The 26,031-nt window shown below is 32.1% G+C and overlaps 2 protein-coding genes across 2 annotated transcripts; both read right to left on the reverse strand.

The window, feature by feature from the left end:
• Nucleotides 1–1,000: 1,000 nt before the first annotated feature.
• On the reverse strand, nucleotides 1,001–8,937 carry LOC111003223 (proton-coupled folate transporter). The gene is made up of 7 exons (XM_022273625.2): nucleotides 8,088–8,937; nucleotides 6,497–6,638; nucleotides 6,026–6,127; nucleotides 5,274–5,411; nucleotides 4,057–4,140; nucleotides 3,007–3,163; nucleotides 1,001–2,471 (listed from the first exon to the last, which is right to left on the reverse strand). Exons 1-7 carry the CDS (start codon nucleotides 8,877–8,879, stop codon nucleotides 2,390–2,392), a joined length of 1,497 nt encoding a protein of 498 aa, XP_022129317.2. The 5' UTR covers nucleotides 8,880–8,937; the 3' UTR covers nucleotides 1,001–2,389.
• Nucleotides 8,938–18,644: 9,707 nt separating this feature from the next.
• Nucleotides 18,645–23,640, reverse strand: LOC111003196 (proton-coupled folate transporter). Its single transcript, XM_022273597.2, has 7 exons — nucleotides 22,808–23,640; nucleotides 22,587–22,743; nucleotides 21,786–21,887; nucleotides 21,172–21,309; nucleotides 20,287–20,370; nucleotides 19,581–19,737; nucleotides 18,645–18,805 (listed from the first exon to the last, which is right to left on the reverse strand). Exons 1-7 carry the CDS (start codon nucleotides 23,567–23,569, stop codon nucleotides 18,664–18,666), a joined length of 1,542 nt encoding a protein of 513 aa, XP_022129289.2. The 5' UTR covers nucleotides 23,570–23,640; the 3' UTR covers nucleotides 18,645–18,663.
• Between the last annotated feature and the right edge of the window lie 2,391 nt (nucleotides 23,641–26,031).

The following is a 26,031-nucleotide window of genomic DNA, read 5'->3' on the forward strand; positions in this document are numbered from 1 at the left end:
ATACCCCTAAATGTTAAGGGTAATCTACCCCTAATTTTTTTTTTCAATTTTAGATAAAAAATATTTCTTTATTTAAATTATGATACAGCATTAAAAATACATACAACCCCTAATTTTCACCCTTCTACGATCAACCCCTATTTTTTTATGAATGATATACATGGCAAAATGACGTTAGCCATGTCAGCTAGTATCCTATAGATCTTGACATCTCAAAAGATGCAATTACCCGGCGTAAAACGAGTAGCATTAATATACATTCAGTTGTTTGATATCGTGTTGTATCTTTAAGTACTGTGTTACTGTTATTATAGCCTCCATTGTTCACATTGTATATGAGAAAATGTTTTTATTTTAATGCAACAAGTGTCTATTTACTTTAACGGTAAAATAAATGCATTTGTCGCGAGCAGTTTTTAACTTTTTACAATTGAATTAATCTAGTTTTGAGCTTGGAGAATGAAATACGATATACTAGAACACAATAATGTATTTATTTTATTCGTCAAAATGTTGATGGCTTGCCATAAGGATATAAAATTCTATTCTTCTCTTATAGTACGAATTAAAATATTATAACTAATTTGATCAGTGATAGCTGACTTACGAGCTAGTCCCATCTATCCTCTCCCTGCACCATCAGTCTATCTAAGGAGCCTTTTTCGTTGCGTTGGGTTAAAAATATAAGACAATCGCGGTCTTATACAAGTGGCTGCTGCATGCTCTAGATGCAACAACATGCTAAGATGAAAGTTCATATATAAACAACAGTATTTGATTTATGCTGGAATGTAATAAATTATTTTAAGTGTTTATAAGTGGAAGTGAAGACAATTTTTTATAACAATATATAAAAGTATTTAAATTTTAAAGCCGTATGAAAACTTGTGTGAATAACTGGTTTTGTATAATTAATTAATATAAATAAGTTTAAGTCCATCCTTATTAAAAATAATTAAGTTAAACTATATATAAAAATTAATTAAATAAAACACATAAAGATTGAAATAGCCCTTTACTAATACACTTATATTTAAAAAAATATATCTAGACAGGTCACAGTTTAACTTTCTTTAATCTCCATAAAAATTGGCTCAATCAGTCGAAGATAATATGTCTCTCAAGTTTTAAAGGAACTGATACAAAACCCACTTGTGTCAGTGCCTGTTAAGTCGACATACATGACCAATTACAATTACCGGTTGAGTTATTTTTAATCTCTGTATGTAGATCATCTTGACTTTCAAGATTTATCCTTGATGTTACCATACGCGCGTTTTAATTTGTTACTACTTATTATTAATCAAAGGTAAAATATCATTCTATAAAAAGGTACTTTAGTATTAAAGTTAACTTAATAATTAAAATAGAATCATTTTTATATTTACATTAATTCATTTTTAACAGTTTCCCTAACTCGATACAACAGATTCAATTACATTATTTTGACAATTTTCGAATTCTATAAACTTTTGCAGCACTGTGAATGCTAGCGATTCAAAGTTGATTACATAATTCACAGTATACAACAGTGCAAATATTACACCAGGCCAAAAGTACAATAGCAAATAAAACTATCTGTTCTAAATTGTAATGTACACAAGCTATCAGATTTTTTTATCGTTTTAAATAAATGTACCTAATGAGTATGAATGAGAAATGTTGGCCTAGTGGTTTCAGCATTTGACTCTCACCCCAGAGGTGTGAACCCCGGCACTAATAACTTTCTATGTGTGTATTTAACTCTCACTCGTACTGTGAAGAGAAAATTGCGAGTAAAGTAAAGAGAAGGCACTTGATTGGAATATTGACAATCATTCCATACTTGTGTTCCTATCGTCGCTTCTTCAAGTCTAAAAGTTTGATATAAGGCCTACTGTCGGGATCATATTATGACAATTAACTATGCTATCGTCGTGACTTATAATAAAGTAATCGTGTATTACACTATTTAAACTAAATTATAACTTTTAATATAGTGGATATTATTTCAACGTTGTGATAAAAATTTATAGGGAATTCTTTTATATAATAAGACTGATTTAGTTTTTATTATTTTTATGTAGTAAAGACTAAGTCAGATATTTTGAACACAAATTCATTATTGCGTCATCATATGCTATTGTATTAATGTCCATATGGGTTTGGTTGTATCAGTCTATTTGGTCTTACTCTAAGGCTTCTATCGCCTATAAAACAAAATGTTAGTTACGCTTTCCATCAAAGTAGATCTATTGCTCACTGGTTATTGGTTTCCTAATTCGTATATAGCTATATATTTCCCTTTAAATTTTTATACATAAAGCTAGAAACTGTGTCTTAAATTACATAATAAATTGTCGCACTACACGCTATTTTCGATAACTAAGACATTGCTTTAAAAATCATCTCATTTTGTTTGTGAGTTCTCCGGGTCGTTTCCTTCCCTACGCTTAGCCCTCGTCTCCCTTCGATGTTTTGTAAACATCCACCTGCGGGAAAAGCTTTGTTTAAAATAACACAAACATTTACACAACACTTCAAGTTAATGATTTCGCATTATATTCCCATTGTAGTTTAATAGGGCGTTTCTCTTCGGAATTCTATTTTTGAATAGTTATAGCGAATGATTTAAAGACGGGGCACGAATTTTAAATATGAAAAGAGATCTTGTTACTTGCACTGAGTTGCTTAGATTGAAATTTAAAAATGGAACGTTTGCTTTTACTTATGACTCGTTTGTTTACTTTATTAAATCGTACTACGGCCACAAAAAAGCTGATCATACCTCACTTCACGATGGACTTACTTCCAATTGTCGTGAAATTGGTCCATACACCAAATACGGTAATACAGGTATAGAAAGCACCTGATAAAAAGGTTGTCTAAGGGCAGATATATCACGTATACGTGATATATCACAGTACTACACAGACTGTACTATATAATATTATAGTATGCTTGTGATGCTTCTATACAAACAATCATTTGAGTTTCATGTTCAATTTCCCAACCAATATTACTTACAATAACATGACAATAGCAGGTACAGTCAACGCTGCACTGTATATATATACAGCCCCAGAATATACAGTCAATGTATGTGCGTATAACGTAGTATATGTGGGATCAAAGACCAGTGCCGCTAGCGTCTCTACCAAGCTGAATAGAGAATTCATTTTACCTGTAAGATTAAAGTAAATAAATATTTTGCCTTTGAATGTCAATTTTTCAATGTTTTTGTTAAATATTCAGGCTTTAATAGGAAATGGAGATTGTTAGTTAGAAGTTTGGAGGTATACAATAGCTTAAATAAGTCTCTCTAAGAGTTTCTTAGGTTGAGGAGTAAATTTGGTTATGCATACGTTGACTCTGTAGTTGTGCATTCCAACCCAGGGTCCGCCAACGATGTTTATTCACGCAATCAATCGGTACGGTGACGTCACGCAATTATAAATTAACTACTATTAATTAAATTATGATGACTTTGATTATGTTTCGTTAAATCTCTAGTAGCTAGTACTCTTTAAGATAAATGAAAGAAGATTCCATCAGCACATTTGAGTCCAAATGCAAATACACGATGGTAATCCACTTAATAATAAAAACAACTTCACTAGCTTGGTCTTATTAAGTAATAATTAATTATTATATTGTTATATTTCAGAACTTTTACGGTTATTAATAGGCAAATACAATTCCGATTGCCTGTAAGCTTTTGCAATAGGCTGCGGTATAAACTAAATTTATATTTCACTAATAGATAGTCATATTTATTGGCATAGCAACGGAAGCTCATTAAGAATATATTTAATACATAGGTACTCTTTATAATCTAGAATCAGATAAGGCAGTTTTTGCCGCGCACCACCTCCTTGTGGCAACCAATTCGACTTAAGGTCCTTCAAGAAAAGAGCGTATAAATTCTTCAAAGGCCGGCAACGCATTCGCGAGCCCTCTAGCATCGACAGTGTCCATGGGCATATCACTTAACATCAGGTGAGCCTCCTGCCCGTTTGCCCCCTGTTCTATAAAAAAAAGATAAAGATCTTAATAGTAATAAATAAAATTGTTTACCCATTTCTTCGTCTCGCACCAACTTAGAGGCCAGTGACCTAAGCGACGTGAAGGTTGTTGCATTAAGAATTTCAACGATCGGTACTGGAAACGAAAATGTTTAGTCACGTTTTAGAATATTGAATTTTATATCCGCACATTTGAATTTAAGTTAAAGGTCTCTTATATAAAGATGAAGATAGATTCAAGTCATAAAAAGCTATAACCAAATAAAGATTTGCATTTCATGAAACTCTATCAGAAGATTGATAAAATTTAACAGTAACGTAAACTATGTATTTTAACAGCGCTTAGCGCCAACGCGCGTAAGATTGATTGCCAATACTTAAGGTTAAGTATGACTTACGTATTGCATTTTACGCACAACGACTCTAGTGAGAGTCTTAATCCAGAAAGTTAGACCACAAACCATAAAAACCGTATGAATTTAATTAAATCTAAATGGCAAGACTTATCCATTTTGTGTGTTGACTTTTTTGGCTCCTGTGTAATTTTTATTGGTTGCTTCAGAAACTTGAAGTTTTACTATTTATTAAATGTTTATGGCTTATTAATTAAAAAAGAATATCATATAGGTTAACTGTAAAACAAGCTTAGCCTAGTGGCTTCAGCGTGCGACTCTCATCCCTGAGGTTGTAGGTTATAGCCCCGGCTGTGCACCAATGGACTTTCTTTCTATGTGCGCATTTAACATTCGCTCGAACGGTGAAGGAAAACATCGTGAGGAAACCGACATGTCTTAGACCCAAAAAGTCTACGGCGTGTGTCAGGCACTGGACTGATCACCTACTTGGCGATTAGATTTAAAAATGATCATGAAACAGATTCAGAAATCTGAGGTAAACACCTAAAGAGGTTGTAGCGCCACTGATTTATTTTTTTATAAAACAAGCTAATTGTTGCTCGTTTTGATTCTTTATTGAAGTCTAAATTCAATCAATACAAATGCGTCTTCCTCTAATATTACACGTCGCCTGAACCTCGTTAATTAGAAGGCGCTATCAACAATAGTTGCTTCTGATTGCACACAATCACCACTATATTAAAACACGATCTATTTTGGAATTAGACATCATTATTTCGTAAGTTTTTTGAAAGGGAATAAATACTTTTTATTATACTCAATTTAGTGCAAGTAGATAGTATTCTATATAAAGCAGAAACAATTATGTCCTATGATACACTGCAGCCACTTGCTATAACAATAAGATACTCACTCATAAACATATCAAAGTCCGTCCTAACGAATGCGATGCAGATGGAACCGACCAATTTACTAACTATAGATATCAGGCATAGAACACTGTCGTGAAAACCCCATCGTTTGCTGAAAACGCTTATCGAGAAGAGTGCACCTGGAAGACATTAATTATTATTAAATTAGCATGAAGATGAAGATCACTTAAGTCATTAAACAGTATTGGGAGGAGTTAAAATAAATACTTAAATTTGACGTTTATCATCAGCAGAATTGACGGAAGTGGTTTCAAATGTTATAGATATATGGTAGATAACTACTATATTTGAAGCTATAGCTGTTTACCGGGCTGGCTTAAATTTGAGAATCATATTAGCCGAAGTCTTAAGTTACGTATGACTTACGGGGAACATTTTGAAATATAAAGAGGTTGAAATCAAAAATCAGCAAAGGAATGTTTAACATCAAGACATTTTCCATTAGTATTTTTCCATACAGGGAAATAAGTTTTAAAAATAAAAATCGCCGCCCTTATTAAATTGTTAAGCATTTAAATAAATATATCATATAGCTCAAAGCAATATTTTAACATTATCTTACCCGTAAAATCATATGGCAAACAACAATTTTGGAACAACGATTGTTTTAACAGAACATTACAAATTAGTACAATTATATAAGGAGTTTACAGTACAAATGCTAAATTTATGATGGTTCTATTCAGTTCTAATCGATAAATCGCTGTTCTAAAATCGTGTGACACAATCTTACCTAGCGAATGTGTGATGACGCTATAAGTGGAGTAGAAACTGAATTTTAAAGCATCCCATTTCAGCCGATATCTCACAAACATGTAGGTGATTATTGTCTCGCCTGCCAATAGAAAAAACACTGTGATAACTGCACGTAAAGTTCAAAATCCATTGCATTGTATCTGAATAAAAATCCATTGAATTCAGTTTGCCAGCGAACATTGAATGTTTAATGAAATTCACATCGTAGATGTATCTAATGTTATAGGTTTACGCAACCTAAAATTTTATGCCGCGTTGGTTCTTGGCAAATACACCATACAATAAAAGTTTTATGGATTCGTTGTTTAGACAATGACAGATTCGTTTCAGGTGTTTCAGTCTTATTACTTTTATTGACTATAGTATATGTATTTAGGTTTTAGTAATTATTATCTATAGTATTATATAGTATATTTTCTCAAAAATATTTGAAATTCGAAGTACTCACCATGGTTAGGGCCGTAGACAATAGCTACAATAGACAATGTTATGATAATCTTTTTTCTGAGATTTCCTTCCCGTTTCTTAAAAGCAACCTGTGCGGTCTCCTTCACTAAACTAAAGACATTTGTGATTTTGAATGGTTTTTCCTGTAATGTTAAAATTAAAATTAAAAAAAATCTAAGAGTAGGATAGAAACACACTTCAATTTCATATTTATGATTGCAAAGAGAAGAAAAAATAATTCAGATATTTTTCTACACCAGATTATGCTCATAATAACAACTAAGCGTCCTAGTAATGATATTGTAATTTATGAAATGTAATCATTTACCGTTTCATTTTTAATAATAATAAACTATTAACTTGTAAGCGATTGAATACGACGCGGTGGCGTATATCGATTTTTCAGGAAATATTTTTGTTAATATATGTAATTAAAGTCCAAAAAGCAAATAAATTATAAATAAAGTGATGATTGGATTCAGTAATAAAATGTATTTGAACCTGATGCAACCCCGAAATTCGCGAAAAAGGCACAAATACAGAACAGTAAACTCTGTCAGAAAAAAATGTCATGACTGATTTATTTCTAAGGTTCAAAATCAACAGAATCTACTAAATTGAAAGTTGCCTTAAGGCTTAAAAAACCTTAAAATCAGAGTTTGATAAAATTAAAAAAATATATGTTTGTGGAAATATAATATTTTTATTATTTTTCTATAAAATTATCACCCTAATTTAAAAGTGTTTTAGAATATATAGATAGTTACTTATACTGTAGAAAATAATACAATGCGATCTACTTTAAAAAAGAAATAATTAAAGCAAAATAAAAATTATTAAAGTGTAAAAAAGTCTGTGTTATTTAGATAGATACAGTTATTTTTGGACTAATTCGATATTTGAACTTGAAACATGGTCAAAAGAAATGATTTTTTTTAAATATGGAGGTCATATATAAATTATTTTTGAATAGAGAACACAAAGTACAACAGCCAAGAAATTAAAAAGTAACTATAAATATATATATTTAATTTTCTTTGTTGACATCATATTAAAGTTAATACTTAAAGATTCAAATAATAATCCTGAGTTTGTTTAAAGATTTTGTGATAAAAATCTGAATTTTTTTGACGCATTGCATAATTTTACATAATCTATCTCTTACTGTAAATTATGAAATTCATTATTCATAATATTTTATCTTTAAAATCGAGTTTTATAATATTTATTATATCTTAATTTAGCAATTGACTTATTTATATGTATTTAGCCACACCGTGAAATACTACCTTAAGAATGAACTGCTTAAATTTACTTTAGCATTCTATTTGCTTTCTTTTATTATACATAATAGGTTGTTTCTATTAAAAATTAATATAGTTGGTAATAATTAGTTTTTATAAATATCTTTAGACTGCATTTATTTCAGAAGTCATAAAGGAATTAAATGGATTCACAATATTACGGATCATTATACGAACTCTTACATAAAATTAATAAGTACATTATTGATTATTTAATCCTTGTTTTAGGTAACAAATTGTTCACTGTACTCATGTAGGCGTAATTATTAGATATTAAATCATACATACCTTCTCAACAATCTTCTTTGTATTAGACTCCAAGTAGCAGAATCCATAAATAAAAGTTATCAAATAGATGGATGCCGATATCGTGAAGATACCATAGTAACCCCATAAATTCAATAAGAGACCACTCAAAGCTGTTCCAATTGGAATTCCTGCTGTCAGACAGAGATTTACCAGGCCAACACGAAATGTTCTAGATTCAGCAGTCGTTATATCACTAATGTAACTGAATACACCCAGATAAACCATCACCCATCCACCAGTAATGGCTGGAAAGAATGCTTCCAGAAACATTGTCACTTCAACAGGAATCTCGTAGAAGAAGAACGTACTAATAATATTGCTTACACAAACTAGAAACTCGCCAAATAGTGGTAAGAGAATGCATAGCTTTCTATTCCCCGTTTTGTCACTCCAAGCCCCCATGAATATGACTAGGATGGTCGGCAGTGCAGTTTGTATCACGCTCTTCCATGCTTCTATAGAAGATATCACTTTTTGGACGTCTGCTTCGTAACTGCTTAGATTGTCTTTTTTCACTAGAAGTGCGTCGCATATTTCATCACCGAACGCCTCTTTTACTCGACACACTTTGTCTAGATTTAGATTCTGGATTGCCAGTCTTGCCAGCATAGAAGGTATGACTAGACCGGCGACGATAGGTTCAACTGTTATGCTAGATTTGATGAAGCGCAGTTTTTCAAAGAATGTTCTCTTTTTGTATTCATTTTGTGTCACTTTCTTTTCGTCTAGGGGTTGCTCTTCGGGACTAATTTGTGTTTCTGTAGAAGTCATTGTTTACGAATGACAGCTACAGACGTTTAAACTCAATCTATTGGTGTCGATCGCTTATTTACTTGTACGTGTTACATTTTTTTATATATGTAGCAATGTTAGGGAACGATAACGATATGTAATTGATATATGGTGTTCATTTTTTCTTATATAATATTTCTTTTATTCGCATATTGCGTAAATTATATAAATATAATAACAGTTGGTGGAGGATAATTTAAAAACACATGGACGGTTTGTGCGTAGTACGCAGACGATATGGTCCTGCTGACTGCGTCGGTCTGTGGGGTTAGACGGCTCCTTAAGCTTTGTGAGGTATATGCGGCTAGTCATGGCTTGAAATATAATGTAAATAAAAGTGAAATGATGGTCTTTGGGACCGATTTGAAAAGTGTGTCCAGTATACCCACCATATCTATACGGGGTCCCTTAAAAATCGTACAAACATTTGAATATCCTGGACACATTTTGACACCCGACCTCAGGGACGATGCTGATATAGATAGCCATTTCATGCGGAATAATTCGGGTATGTATATAATGAATAAAATGTAAACCTACTAACACTGAGATTTAAGTTATTAAGTTGTCATTACTAACATAGTTGGATGGAACTTTGTTTTCCGAAAAAAACAATTAAATTAAAAAAAAAAAATATATATATATAACAAATTACGCTGCTACTCAATCAATATGAATGATCCTTAAATGTAATGTGCTACGAATTCTAATACGTTAAATTATAATTATTTTAAAATTATTAGTTATCTTGAAACTACAAAAATACAATTTTACAGCCTCTTTTCATATAGCAAAAATACGTCTTCAAGGGCTGACAGCCCTGGCATACGCATGACAATACCAATGCGTATCAGATATATAACAGGTAATTATATATAAACCTACCATTCCTATAATGTATAAAGTTATATAGTACTAGCTGACCTGGCAAACGTCATTTTGCCATGTATATCATTTATAATAAAAAATAGGGGTTGATCGTATAGGGTTGAAAATTTAGGGTTGTATGTATTTTTTGATGCTGTTGATACAGTTGATAAAAAAATAAAAACTTATCTAAAAATTTAAAAAAATATATTTAAGGGTGGAATACCCTTAACATTTAGGGGGATGAAAAATATCTTGTCCGATTCTGAGACATACCTAACATGCACACAAAATTTCATGAGAATCGGTCAAGCCGTTTCGGAGGAGTTTAACCACAAACACCGCGACACGAGAATTTTATATATAAGATTTTTATTGTATGAAATAAATTACTTAAATAAGACGAATAATTTAAGACAAAATCAGCGCACACCTCACAACACTCTGTAATTACTTTATCATATTTAACAGCACTAATAACTATTTGCTTAGAATGTTTGTAAAGCTTCTTTATCGACCCTGAGCTAATAAAGATATGAACAATAGTATAACATTACGAAAAAACAATTAACGATGATTTGAGCTTTTTAAATGGTAGCCGTCAATCTTGTATAATTGGTGCTTAAAGTGGAATATCATCGTTGCGTCAGATTAATTAATATCTTTTTCGGCCATTTTTCTTAACTAATAAAATAAACAAAAGCCTTTTCGATATTGAGGCTTAATGAATTTCTGGGTTTCGTTTTTAAAGCTGCTGAACTACTATAGACAAATAGCCATTTCCATAATAGTTTTAGTTCAATAATATTCTTTATAAACAAATTATCTTCAAATTATGAATGTACGAGCTGCCTGTACAGTTTGCTCAATCAGGCTGTCTTAGATTTATAGGCATGTTGAAGCTCCCTAAAAACGTTGTGTAAAAGAAAAAACTTGGCGATTAAATCAGTGGCGGAAAGTTTATTGCCAGTTCTTCACTTCCGTTCTACGCTTTTGATTTGAGAACTGGCAGTAAATGTAAAATAGAAGCATTTAATGTATACATCTTTTTTTGACGTTCATAAGTGTATCTATATTATGTTACCTACATAAATAAATGAATTTTATAAGCGTGACAATTCCCTAAATCATGGGAGTTACGCCCCGACAGTATAGCATTCATTCTTTACATAGCAATTAAAGTTTCATTATTTTGCCAATATTCTGTTGTACGCGAGTGGTTAATATAGTGTAAAAGTAAAATCCTCTATTTACACCACTCCGATGGCGCAGGAACCGTACAATATATCTCATCCTACCAAGTGCTACTTCTACAATTATTTTACCTAGATTACTGATGTTTTTAAAGGGAAAGTGATTAAATTTTTAAAGGCAAGTTGACTTTATAGCGTGGGAGAGTATTTGGACCGTAAGTTTGACAACAATTAATTATAAATAGCTTAACTTATTATATGACTTAATGGAAATTAATATGACATTTGCGAGTCCACTTTTACATGGGTGTTTGTGCGGATTTTTATAATTGATCGATCTAAAGGTAGTACTTCCTTGCAAATAAATGATTATTTATTATTACCAAATAATACTTTTACTTGTTACTGTTCACTGAAGTATTTCCAAGTCAATGTAGTGTCCTTCGGGAAAAGAGCGTAACAATTCTTAAAACAAAACAAACAAACAAAATATCTTTATTCATCTAGGTAAACAAGTACACTTATGAACATCAAAAAAATTAAATTAATTGTAAATTTATATTTACTACCATTTCGCAAGTCAAGGGCGTACAGCGGGGAATAAGAACTGGCAAGAAACTTTCCGCCACACTTTTCAATCGCCAAGTTTTTAATACAAATTGTTTGAACTGGAGCAAATCAATTTCAAGGATTAGGATCATTTAAGTATTCGTCACATTTATTAATTATTTTACTTTTAACGGGGGCTTTGAATTTATTAAGTGATAATTCTTTAAAAGGCCGGCAACGCACTCGCGAGCTCTGTGGCATTGAGTGTCCATAGGCATAGGCGGAGTCATTTAACATCAGGTGAGCTTCCTGCAAAAAAATAGCATTTAGTAACAGAAAACTGCTGTATCAAATGTTTTCAGACACCCGTTACATAAAACTGCTATTTTGCAAGTACTAAAGAAAACTTTTGTTACTGCACATAAACGAGTGCATTGCACTGATATAACATATAATCGCCGTGGTCCTTCAGATAATAAACTGTGGAACTGACTCAGTCACAATGTATGTTACCTATATTCATCTAACGATGTATATAGGCAATATGTTACTGTTAATTTTCGGAAAAAAACGCGATTTATTAAGTGTATCACAGTTTTAACCAAAGCGAGGTATATGCAAAGAAAATTATTGCAGGCGTTAAAATTTAATAATCTTTGTATTGTTGATAATTCTTCGCTCTTTAATTAGAGTGATAAAACTCACTCGCGTTAATTATCTAAAAAGCGTCTTTAAATAGATAATCAAAATCAAATTAAAAATATCTTTATTTATATAGGTAAACAAGTATACTTATTAACGTCTAAATTAATTGTAAATTTACATTTACTACCAGTTCGCAAGTCAAGGGCGTAGAGCAGGCAAGAATAAAGAAAAATAATGCTTACGCATTTGACATTTGTTGCATTACTGTTGTTTTATTATGGGTTTGCTGTCGCCTATGGGAAGTCTTCCGCAGGCGCAAGCCACCTTTAACAAGCAATCTATAGTATTATTATAAAGAGGAAAAAATTGTTTTTGCACACGTATCTATCTAAATGTTTTTATACAAAAAATTCATTCATCATAAGAAAGCTGCATCTTCAATGATTGATAGGCTTCACACATTTAATACTTACATTTAAAACAAATAGAGATCTCTTATTAAAATTGCAATAATATAATAATGAAAAAATTATCCATAAAAAATCTTTCATCGAGTGTGCTGTAGAAACTTTTAACGCGAGAACAAAAAATGTTGTACTGTATAACGATTGATACGGTATACTGTACAATATTTTTCACTACAAAAATAATTGTTTACCCATGGGCAATTGTATGTTGGCCTATCTACAGTTGGAATTTGAAAACATGAAATTATTTAGCTATATTGCTGCCTCTAAACAAAACTACGTCAATCGTGTATGAGGAAGTTATAAACACAACATATAAACAGTTCTACAAATAAATCTGTTCTCTAATATTATAAAATAAAGTTTTACATTTGAATTATTGTTTATCATTTTAATTTATAATAATCAAGCTAAATAAAACTAATTAAATGAATATTTCACTACCTAGTTGAAATAAACATTTTTTCAAGAACTCGAGTAGGTATTTTTAAAATTATTAATATCTGTCATTCTATGTAAATGATGATACGAATTAAAAATGTATTAGAAATATCTTTGTTGTAAAGTAAAAAATATGATTCTGTGTGCATCTGTTGGCCTAGTGGCTTCAGCGTGCGACTCTCATACCTGAGGTCGTAGGTTCGATCCCCAGCTGTGCACCAATAGACTTTCTTTCTATGTGCGCATTTAACATTTGCTCGAACGGTGAAGGAAAACATCTTGAGGAAACCGAAATGTCTTAGACCCAAAAAGTTGACGATCTGTGTCAGGCACTGGAGACTGATCATCTACTTGCCTATTAGATTTAAATATAATCATAAAACAGATTCAGAAATCTGAGGCCAAATCTAAAAGAGGTTGTAGCGCCACTTACTTTTTTTATCTAAGAATCTGAAATTAAGTAATTAAAAACTAAGTTAAATAAAACAATTATGATAACAAAAATATATCTATAGTCCAAGTTAGTAGTCTCTCCACCACCATTGCATTGCTACTAAATAGATAAATTGATATATATAACTTAACTAAAATAACCAGCCTAAACTTAATTTGATTGAAATTAAAACCCTTCACTCAATAGTTTTTTGTATCTAAGTTTGATCGTCTATAAATATAACATACAGTGCGCAAATCTCTGTTTTCATCACAGAGTAAACAGAATTTGGTAGGAAGAGATAAATCTTTAGTTAAAACAGTGTAATCAGACTGATTTAGGTGTTCAAGGGTATTTTATGTAAATTGTATAATATGTTTGTGCAAATATTATACAATATAATGCTCATTTAAGAATAAATGAGCCTTTTATTATTATAAATACTAGCGGACCCGACAGATGTTGAACTATCTTAACTATGTTATTTATTTCGAATTGGTATAATTCACTACAAAGGCAAAGTCAAAATTTATTTATTCATATAGGTAACATAACGTACACTTATGAACGTCAAAAAAAAAGAAATATTAAATGAATCTAATTTTACATTTACTGCCAGTTCTCAAATAAAAAAAAAACAAAAAATACAAAAAGTATTTCAGAAACCGTGTTTATTATTCTAGTACTTTATGATATGCAAAAGTAGTCTTTGTTAGTTTTTCTGACGCGTATATAAATAGGTTCAGTTTAGTAGTAGTTAGGAAAACGTCTTCGTCCTCATACTTCCCTTAAAAAATTGTGGTTTTTTGAATTGTAAAAGCGCTGCATATCGTCGTGACGTTTCATCCGTAAAAAAAATAACCCTCATGCGCCTAAAGAGGTTTCATTAAAAAAAAATATAAAAGTTCAATTACACAATTAACTAGGTGACACTGAAAATGTTTAGAAAATTAAAAACGGCTTAATGTAGAAAGTTGCCGATACTTTTATTGTTTCTCGAAATAATCTCCCTTCCTCTCTACACATCGTCACATTTGATGGAAATAAAAAATATAATAAGAATTAAAAAAAAGGGGGAGGGGCATACTTCCTTAAGGCTCTGTTCTATGGCATTTTCGTACGCTTTCACCACATCTTCCGGGCTCGTAAAGCGAATACCTCGAATTTTATCTAAAGTTCTTGGGAATACATGAACGTCGCAGGGCGCCAACAATTTGGCCATCACTAATTAATTCCCGTTTTAACTAAGTCTTTTTATGCCTATAAAATAAACTATATAATTTATATTGAACAATTATAAATTATATTGAACATTTCTCAACTAAAACAGGTAAAACACAACAAATATTTCATTTAGCATCATAAGTCGAATAGCAACATCACGCCCACAGTTAATTAGAAGCAATTTCCCTAATTATATTGAGTGTTTCTCGCAGCAGAACATAAAAAGTTTAACAAAAAATAGTCTTAGCTCTATACAAGTTAACAAAGTTATGCATTTCCTAGAATACGAAGGACAAAATAGTTCTTTTCAGAAGCTTCAGGAATCAGTTATAATTAAGTATTTATATAAATTAATTAGTTATTTAAAAAATCAACTCTATTTCATACGGGGTTCAATGTGTGATAAATTATATTTATCTAAAGTCCTTATTAGATCTAAAGTCCACTAGGTTTAAAATATTGTCTAATAAACATTATTCCTTATACTTTTTGTTTGATCAAAAGTTATATAGTTCATTGTCCTTGATAAGACTCAGATTAAGCTCCGAGTCAGAGTTCTCCTTTGTTACATATGGCCAATTGTTCTATACGGCTGTGAAGCTTGGACAATTAAAGAAGATACCCGCCGGCGCTTAGAAGGATTTAAGATGTGGTGCTATCGTCGCATGCTTCGTATCAGCTGGATCCAGAAGGTCACTAACGAGGAGGTTCTGAGACGAGTTGGAATGGGGAAAAAACTTATGCGGAACATTAAGCAGCGAAAAGTTGCGTACCTGGGCCACGTGTTGCGCCATGACCGCTACCACCTCCTTCAACTAATAATAATGTGTAAAATCCAGGGAAAACGGCGTGTTGGTCGAAGGAAGAAGTCATGGCTTCGCAACCTCAGGGAGTAGACAGGTATTGCTGCATCTGGCGCAGGACAAGACGCGGTTCAGAGAACTGGCGGCCAACCTCCAGTAATGGAGTGGCACTTGAAGAAGAAGAAGAAGGTACTATAACCGTTTACCTGAGACTCTCCACGCGTTTTAGTTCTAAGACAGTTTCCTCTCAATGTTCTCCTTTATCTTAAAAAAGTGTTATAGAAACAAAAATAGTACACAACAAGGATTCAAATACAGGACCTCAGAATGTATATTCGTACGCTAGCACGTGTACATACAAGTCAATTATCTATTTATTTCCTTTGTTAGTTTTAAAACACCACGGAATAAAAATCGAAGCTAACAAGTTTTGAATCAATCTAGGTTTATTTCTATATGAATAGAGAACAAATTGCTGGTATTTTTCGAATTGTATCTACTGGATTTAATCGTATTTTGTATGGACAATTCGAAGTAGGTGGAGCGAAATGATTACTGGAAAGTTTTGATATTTTTTCGATTCGGGAATGAACGAGGTCAAAAAAATTTTTTTTGTTTGTTCCATGAATCATCATTAGTCCACGATTTGAAACATAAAAGAGGATTCATATCCCTGGGGTCTTAGATTCCGTGCACCAATGGAGTTTTGGAAGCCGAAGACATTGCTTCGAGTCAAGCTTTTTGGCTTTAGAATGTTTAAATTCTACAAATATCGATTTTGGTTTCCGGGTAGGCTAAACATTATATAACCACATTTTATGTCAACTGCTGATAGAAGAGTTAATTTAGAGATAAGATAGTGTTTTAAAAAGAAAAAATTGATAAAAGTTTTATTAGTTTAATACACTACTGATTAATAGTTGGGTGATATTTATAACACAGTTTATAGTTTTTAGTTAGTAAAGAGTTTAATAATTCAGTTTCATGAGTAACGTAAAGTAGGGAATGTTGTTTCTAATTAGGTTAAGAACTTATAAGAAGTTCTTGTAGTTATAAAGGCTAATTTGATGAAGGTACGTGGAAATTATGCTGGTGTTATTATTATTAGTCCTTACGTATGAAATGGAAGGACGTTTTGTATGGAACAAAAATATTTTTTTAATAACTCAAAGTATATGCCACTGCTAATACTTTGCCATCTTAAAAATAATTTTGACGGTACGGTAAATGTCCTAGACATTCCACTGGAATCTACTCTAATTTGGTAGCAGTCTGTTGTGAAGTGTATAGTCTAGCGTTGTCGTGAAGCCATGGACTAGCCTTGGTTGTTTACCAGCTAGGTTTTCCAATATATTGTGCAATTAGAAATCATCTGGCGAGATTTAAGATAGTTTTATTGAACGACCGGTGCTAGTCCACCATACGTTCACAAGTAACTTTTCCGTAGTAAATTTTCGCTTGGAGCATGATTTGGCTGCTTTGGAATTTACCACAACAACAGCAGTGGCGTTACGATAAGTGTGGCGGAGAGTTTATTGCCTGTTCTTCTCTTCCGTTCTACGCCCTTGATTTGAGAACTGGCAGTAAATGTACAATTAGAAGCATTTAATGTATATTTTTTGACGTTCATAAGTGTACATATATGTGACCTACATTAATAAATGTTTTTCAATTTTGAGTCTTCTGTACCTGACACACGCCGTCGATTTTTTGGGTTAAAGACATTCCGGTTTCTTCACGATGTTTTCCTTCACCCTTCGGACAAGTATTAAATGCGCAGATAGACTGTAACTTCATTTATGCACAGCTGGGAATCGAACCATGACCTCAGGAATGAAGATTGCAAGCTGGAGCCTAACACTACTCTAGTTTAAGTTATCTAAATATCAGCAACCTTCGCAGGCTTAAATAACTTGATAACATATCTATGTGTGCATAAATTAATAGCATATCTTGATTGGAAATGTAAACATTATTAAATTTATACATTACACAATATTTATAAAAATAAATGCACACATATTATAAAGAGATAAAGTATGTGATCTTGTAAGGGAGTTATCTTTGCACCTATTTTAAAAACTGCTTTCATAATACATATAGACTGACACATAACGAAGACATGTTATTTGTCAGTCTATATGTATTACCTCGATAGTTTTTACGTAATAGTTTGATTTGCAAAGTAAATCGGAGAACGATCAAAGGCAAATATTTTTTCTCAGATATATTATTTCAGAGATATATAATTAAGAGAAGACAGCTACAAAGACAGAACAAGATAACTTTATAATGGTTTTTATGGTTTTACTAATAGTAGAAAACTTTCAAAATATTAGAAGGAAGATAAAAATCCAATACAAAATGTCCATAGGTATTCTAACTGTCAATCATTTCATATTCCCGTCGATACGTCGATACGATAAAAGTGTTTTCAAACTGAAGATCGTATTTAAATGTAAAACAAATCACTGAATCTGCCGCAACGGGTTGGTAGTATAATATATAGTCCAAACCAATATACAATATACATACAAATATGTATATTGTATATTGGTTTGGACTATAGACATTTGAGAAGAGTTTGTATACATATCAAAGTAAATGAAAGTATTTGTCTGTATAACTTTAGATGAAGGTTCTATATATATTTTTTAATTTGGTTATGTACTTGTACTATATCCATTATATATCTCGACTTAGGTTTTTCTCGCGAAAGAGATCGCTTGTTAGCGATAAGGCCGCTAAAATAAATGTACATAACTCGGTTTGGCCATTCAGAACATATTTTATATTAAGTGTCTTCCCTTTAATAGTGACTATAAGTGGTGTTATTGAACATAAATTACTTAGTGCGTTTCTGTTAGGTTAGATTGTGATGTCAAGACTAAATGTATTAAAAAACTGGTTGCACTGTTATTGGCCTTTCATGATAAATGGATAATGCATATTTTATAATAGTCATTATCTCTGAAATTTGCTCGTTCAACCAAACAAACAATACTACCAAATATAAAATATTAATGAATAACATCCGTTTTATATTCATTAACATTTTTGCTTTCGACAAAATGTTTGTCTTTTAAATCTAATTTAATACTCAGAAAAAAAAACTATATTTCGTTATATTTTTAATTATTTCTAAATAATTTTTCCATCAGCTAAATCTATACTACCAATTAATGATTCCTTTCTTCCACATTCAGCCATTTCCAGAACATCTTTTTGACTCTCCATATTAATCTCTCTTTTCATGTCCTTTTTGTTTCGTGCGTAAAACCACCTGAAAATATAATAACTTAAGCATTTAAAAGAATCTAAAGAGTAGCCATTTCGACAATTGGAACATTGCGCATTACACAAAGCCTGCATAATAAAAACGTAATTCTAGTTTAAATATTATGACAAGATTGTTTTAGACGCATCGAAAACATTATATGGATAGAAATTCTTAAGGCTGCACAGTTTCCAGCTAAGATGACGTTCGCAACATATTTCAAAACATGAAGAATACGAGACTCGTCGTCTTTACTACATAGCACAATTAATGTCTTGTGCGTTAACGGCCTTTTAACTGACTTACAAATTCAAAAGATACTCAACTCGGCGTGTTATTTTCCTGTGTCGACAACACTGTGCAAGGTGTCAAACGGATTCGGCAGCGGTTGTAAAAGCATTTTACAATGACTCTTATAGTTTGTGAGACTAGTAATTAAGTTGTGATTAATTATTTATTAACTTATATCTATGATAAGCCTGATGCGATCTTATATTCTCTATATTACATATTAATATCTATATATTTTAATAATCTTGTAATACATTTACACAGGAAATACCAATTCTTAATTGTTAAAAAATATTGTTACTTATTTGACACTTAAAGGTGCAAAGTTGACTAATTTTTATAGGATTTTTTAAATAACGTTTGTTCATAGGCCCCGTATATCATTTAATAGATCGCCGCCATGATTACTGAAAAGCATGTTGAGCCTAATGTTTTGCGAATGTAACACGTTTCTAATAACAAAACTGTAATTTCTAAAAGAAATACGCACACAAATATTGCTATGGCAGGTATAGTCAGCACAGTACTGAAATAGTAGACAATGCTAGCGTCGAGTTTCACAGTCATAGTGTAAATCACGGAATACATAGGTCCAAATATCATCGAGGTGACAACCTCTGATAGATTGAAAATTGAAGTCATTTTTCCTGAAAATAAAATTTGTTCTCGTTATTTTGTACCTATGTTCGTTTGATTTATTATAGATCAGAGGATTACAATAAAAACGTTTATGATAAAATAAGTGTAGCTCTGAGGGACTGTCTACTTTTTTTGTATAATCATAGAAATTATTAGATATTTTGCTTTTCATAGACCTACTCTTACTTCCCGGCAGCTCCTTATCGACTCTGTTGCTATGCTCCAGCAAGCATGCAAGAAACTGAGGGACTCTTTTTTTCATATAAAAATAGTTTATAAAACAGGTCAAACGGGCAAGAGACTCACTTGATGTTCAGTGATACTGCTACCAATGGACACTACTGCCAGAAGACTCGCAAGTTAGTTGCCAGCCTTTGAAATATATCAATCTTGCATCTCTTTCTATCTATAATTATGTTGACGCTGTGATGAAAAGAGACAAGTACAATTTATCGGACGAATGATCATTGTTCCGCTGACATTTTCGAACAGTAAACATTTCTAATAAAACAATACATTAATTAGTTCTGACGTGTGATATAGATTTGAGTACATACCTAACTCATCACTATTCACTAGTTTCGACGAAATGGATCTCAGTGCCGTGAATGAGGTTGCATTAAATGTTTCAACTGCCACAGCTGTAAATTAAAGTTTTTATTAAATTACAGAAATTAAAAGTTTAGGGATCTGTCATTATTGTCATGTATCATCACGTACGTTTTACATTTGTATAAATGCATTTGTTACCCTTTCTTACACATAGAGATTCTTTTTTTAATTTTTTCAAAAGTTTTCCCGCGTAAACTAACGAAGCGTTAACTGACATCGATGTTTATTGTTTATTAAATTTAGAGCGCATGAGTTATTAGTTACTGGTAAACAGTTTGTTCTAAAATTTATGGAGGACAAACAGTTATTTAATATTTAACCATAAAATTGTGTTTTACGTCACTTGATTTCAATTTTAATTGGGCGCAGTTATTTTGTTAAAGCATAGTGACTTCAAAAACAACTTACTATAAGATTGATACAAATTAATAGATATGTCATAAATAGTTTTAAATGCTTTAGGTTCGGAGTCGAGAGCGTGTCATCCACATTTATTTATTTAATTTATTTATTTCAAACATACACACATTATCTTTACAGCCTATGCCAATACGACAATGTGGAGAAACATTTAATAAAAATATAATAATGTACATAAAACTTAGACACATAATTTACACAATATCGCTACTCAACACATATGTCATAAGATTAGTCTTGGTAACTTGGGAAACTTAGGATCAGGTTAGTGATATCTTGGATATCAAATCTGATACGTTTTTGACATATCAACGTCTTACTTAGCTCTAAGTGAGATTTAAATCTTAATCTAGTTCAACAGCGTAACTTAACAGACAAAGATTTATAGAAAAATAGAAATATTTTATTACCAAGATACATCTCCATTGTATTTCTCGCTTGACTCGTCGCTATACCACCTATTAATTTACTAACACATGAAATTATACCAAGAGTCGCATCACTCCACTTCCATCTCCGGCTGAAAACGCTTACGGACACAAAGGCACCTGAAATAATATTTTAAAGTTTAATCTGCCAATTTTTTTTGCCTGCCAAGTCTTTTCTGGACGCAAATGCATTTTTGATTTTTTCGCATAGTAGGTAACCTTTTGTAGTAACCGAAACATTTATTTTGTCACCTGTGTGTTAAGCGTTACGAAAGAGGATATACATATTTAGATTTAATCGAACTTTATATATTTTTTGAATTGTAAAAATCCGATATTTTTATTTTGATTGCAAATGTTTCGTGTTTGAAACTTTAAAAAAAAAGTCTATTAACTGATTCTTTTAATGGTTGTCAGTGTCACTAGCAAACCGCTGCACCATTTCTTGAGTTTATAATTAATATTATTATTTATGCTAAATTTTTTAAGTAAGCAGCGTAATTAATAATTTAAATCCGAGTTATATACTGACAGTGATTATATGTTGTTAACATTAAAAGTTATTAATTACTCTCCCGAGATTTAATTAAACTCACCAAATGTATGAAGGCAGATGTAGAATGTATTGTAGAAACTGTATTTAATTGCATCCCAGTTAAATCGGTAGCGAGTGAACAAATATTTCACCGTAAACTCTCCTGTGAAACACATTACTTGAATATATTTATTCCATTAGCAGTCACCAAAACATACCGAGTTTTCTAGAAAACGTACTAAGAGATTTTGTCACCTTGACCTATTAATATTTATGTGTGTGTGTCGTATGTTAACTGCCTTCTATTTTTAAATATTAATTTATTTATTCTATTTTTAATATTAATATTACTAACAAAAACGACGAAATATTTAGTTAGACGTATATATAAGTTAACGTAGATTATATTAATAGTTATATTAAAAATTATTAAAAATGTATAAAAAACAATTTGGTCCAGCGTCAACTGCATAACTTGGTAGCTGGCATCAATTCCTTGCTGTGTTGAGCGAAGAATGCATTAGCTCTGGGGTCACCGGTACTATTTACCAGGCGCGAACTTAACTCCTGTGTACATATTATATCTAATAAGCACCTGTGTACTTGAACCCCACGGCCCAAGAGTACAAGAGTTCCAAAAAGAAAAAAACGAAATAAATACTGTTATCGGGGGAAAGACGTTTGAAGCATTTGTTATTTATCTACTAATTATATATTATTGATTTTTTTTTGAATTTTTTGTTATAACTCAGATGTTTCAAAATCCGCCGAAAAAAAAACATACTTCATTTAGCTGATATGGAACAGATTATTGGCTTATTCTTTGCATTGATTAGACAAGTGACATTTACAATTTACATACCATATTGCGGCCCATAAACAAACGCAATAGACGCCAAAATTAATATAGATTTAGTTCTTCTACGATTTGTTCCTTTTTTGAAAACCACCTTTAGTGTATCTTTGACGTGATTCAAATCGAAAAACGATTTAAGAAATTCACATATACCAGTTTCCCCCTGCAAACAATATAATTTTAAAAAAAGAATTAATTATAGTATAGCAAATAAAACATCATATTACATTAGATGTTTCCTTTTTAGATCGTTCCGGATCCTTCATATAAAAGAATCCATGGCACAGACTGAACACGTAAAGGATTGAACTGAATGAGAATACTCCATAATATCCAAAATGTTTCAATATTAAACCACTTAATGCATGGCCAATAGGAGACCCGGCTGTAAGACATAAATTCGCGACACCAACTCTAAAAGTTCTCGTTTCTTCGCTAGATATTTCACTGATATAGCTAAATGCACCCATATAAGTCGCAATCCATCCTCCAGTTATCGCTGGGAAGAAAGCTTCAAAAAACATCGTTACTTGAACCGGTAATTCGTAGAAGTAGTATGTGTTAACTATATTACTTAAGCACATGAGTAAATCTCCTACAATAGGCATTAGAACACATATTTTCCTTTTCCCTGTTCTATCACTCCAAGCGCCCAAGAACAATATTAAGAAACTCGGTATGGCCGTTAGAAGTATATTCTTCCAAACTTCCATAGAAGACACCAATCTTTGTACTTCAAGTTCTTCTGTTTGATATGACCCTTCTCGTGCAATGAGTGCATTGCAAACGTCATCACCAAAATTTAGATTGACTCGACATGCCTTGTCTAGATTTAGATTTTGTGTCGCAAGCCTTGATAGCGATCCTGGGATGACATAAGTTATCAAAACTGGTTCTAGAGTAATATTTTCGCGTATATCAGCTATTCTTTCCCTTAAAGTTTTCTTTTTAACATCTTTAGTTTTTAAAGGTGCTTCTTCGGAAGCCATCTTGATTGTGGCTAGAATAGTACTAGTGATAACTTGAACATTCAAACTATTTCGGTATAGGGTAAATATTTGCAACAGAAGCCAGGTACGTCTGATGTGTTATCGTTAAGTAAATAGTTAACTGCATAATGTTACATTACACTCATTTTTATCATATCTGATTGATAAAGTCACGCCAGACGAAAATTTGTACTTTTGAACTTTAATTCTAAAAGGTCATGTGAAAAGGAAGATTCGTGTTTTTGAGTGTTTGTAACTAATTAAATCTACTGAAGCGATCTCGAAAGTTCTTTATTTTATTTTATTTTATTTTCACATTATTTTCACATTAAGGTACAGAAACAGAAAACAGACTGACTACATACATAAAATTATTACATACTAAACAACATTTAAAAATCTGACTTCCAGTTATATCTGTACACAGCATTTACACTAAATATCAACTAAACAACATACACATATCAAACCGAATGACAAAAAAATAAAAAATAAAGGAAAAAATATATATATACATACACACACACACATGTATATACATATACATTAATCAATTAAATTAGTAATTAAGGTTACAAGTATTTACTATGAACTATCTTTTTAAATTTACAAATATTATTGTGAAAAATATCAACCTCAGCACACACAGCATTATAATATTTGCACATTCTTACGAGCGGAGCATTCTGGGAAACATTGTTATCAGTCATAGGTATAACAAATAATTCCTGGATGCGCACAGAACGCGTCGGCACCTTGATCTCCAGCCTCTCCAAAAGGCAGGTGTCAGATGAGCCATTTGCTATTTTATGCAAAGTGCATAAGTCGCTCACCCACCTCCTCCTTTCAAGACTAACCATTTGAAAGTGGGCAAGACGCTGGTCATATTGGTTTATTTTTCGCCTAAGACCATACTTATAGCACAATGCTCTGACAAACCGCCTTTGTATAGCCTCCAATCTATCTATATGAGTTTGGTATATCGGGGTCCATACCGCCGAACAATACTCAACCATGGTTCTCACGAGAGAGCTGTATAAGATAATAAAGGAATCGGCTCGCCTGAATGGTTTAGCAGTTCTAAGAATGAAGGACAGCATCCGGCCAGCTCTGCTACATATATCATTATAATGAGGTCTAAAAGACATAGCAGAGTCAAATAGCACTCCCAAGTCGCGAATCACCTCAACTCTATCAACTAGAATACCCTTAACATTATATTTATACTGGATAGGGTTCCTACTTTTTGTAAATGTTATAACTCGGCACTTCTCAATATTCAGAACCATAAAGTTTTCATCGCACCAAGCAGAGATAGTATTAATATCCAATTGTAAGGTCTCACAATCTCTTTCATCAGATATACGTCTGAAGACTTTAATGTCGTCTGCATATGCCAAACATTCACTGCTTATTTTGCCAAGCAAGTCATTCACAAATAATAAAAAGAGTAAAGGACCCAGCTTCGATCCCTGGGGCACGCCCGATGTTGCTAAAAAAGGCACAGATTCATACCCACTCAGAGCAACCAGTTGGGTACGGTTCAAAAGGTAAGAACTTAACCATCTATATAAGTTCCCATGAATCCCCACATGCTGAGCCTTCACAAGCAATGCAAAATGGTCCACTCTATCAAAAGCTTTTGAAAAATCGGTATATATAGCGTCCACCTGCTTTTTATCATTAAATGATGAACATAAATAAGTAGAATAGCATAAAAGATTAGAGTTGGTTGACCTTCCAGTAACAAATCCATGCTGTCGTGGGCTCAATATATGTTTGAGATGGTTATACATATGGGTATAGATGAAACCCTCGAATATCTTAGCGAATAAGTTTAGAATACAGATAGGTCTATAATTCAAAACATCACCTTTGTCTCCAGATTTATACACTGGTGTAACTTTGGCTATCTTCCATAGGCTAGGAAATACTCCCTCGTGCAAAGATTTCTCAAATATAATCAATAACGGTGTAACAAGAGCAGTAGCGCAAAAACGAACAAAAATAGGTGGAATCCCGTCAAAGCCAGCACCCTTAGAGAGATCGACACTTTGTAACTTTTTTAACAATTCCTCTCTAGTTATCTGTAAATTACCAATAGAGAAGTTTGATGACGGAAAGCTAGGAAAGTAATTATTTGTGGTATTAGAAGAGTAAATTGATGAGAAATGACTAGCAAACAGGTTTACAATATCTTCACCCGTAGTACCAACTTTGTCTTGATAACACATTCGACCAGGAATATTATTGGTGATACGTTTAGATTTTGTGTAGCGCCAAAAAGCTTTTATGTTGAGTTTAACATCCTCTTCAATTCGTTCTATATATGTTCTGAAGCACCTCTTAATAACTTCTTTAGTTCTAGTTCTGAGCATAGAGAACTCGTCATAGTCCCTTGGGTTACCAAATCGCTTATATCTAATATGAGCTTTGTTTTTAGATGTAAGCAATTTAATTAA

Source organism: Pieris rapae, chromosome 16 (genome assembly GCF_905147795.1).
Source record: "Pieris rapae chromosome 16, ilPieRapa1.1, whole genome shotgun sequence".
Classification (NCBI taxonomy): Eukaryota; Metazoa; Arthropoda; class Insecta; order Lepidoptera; family Pieridae; genus Pieris; species Pieris rapae.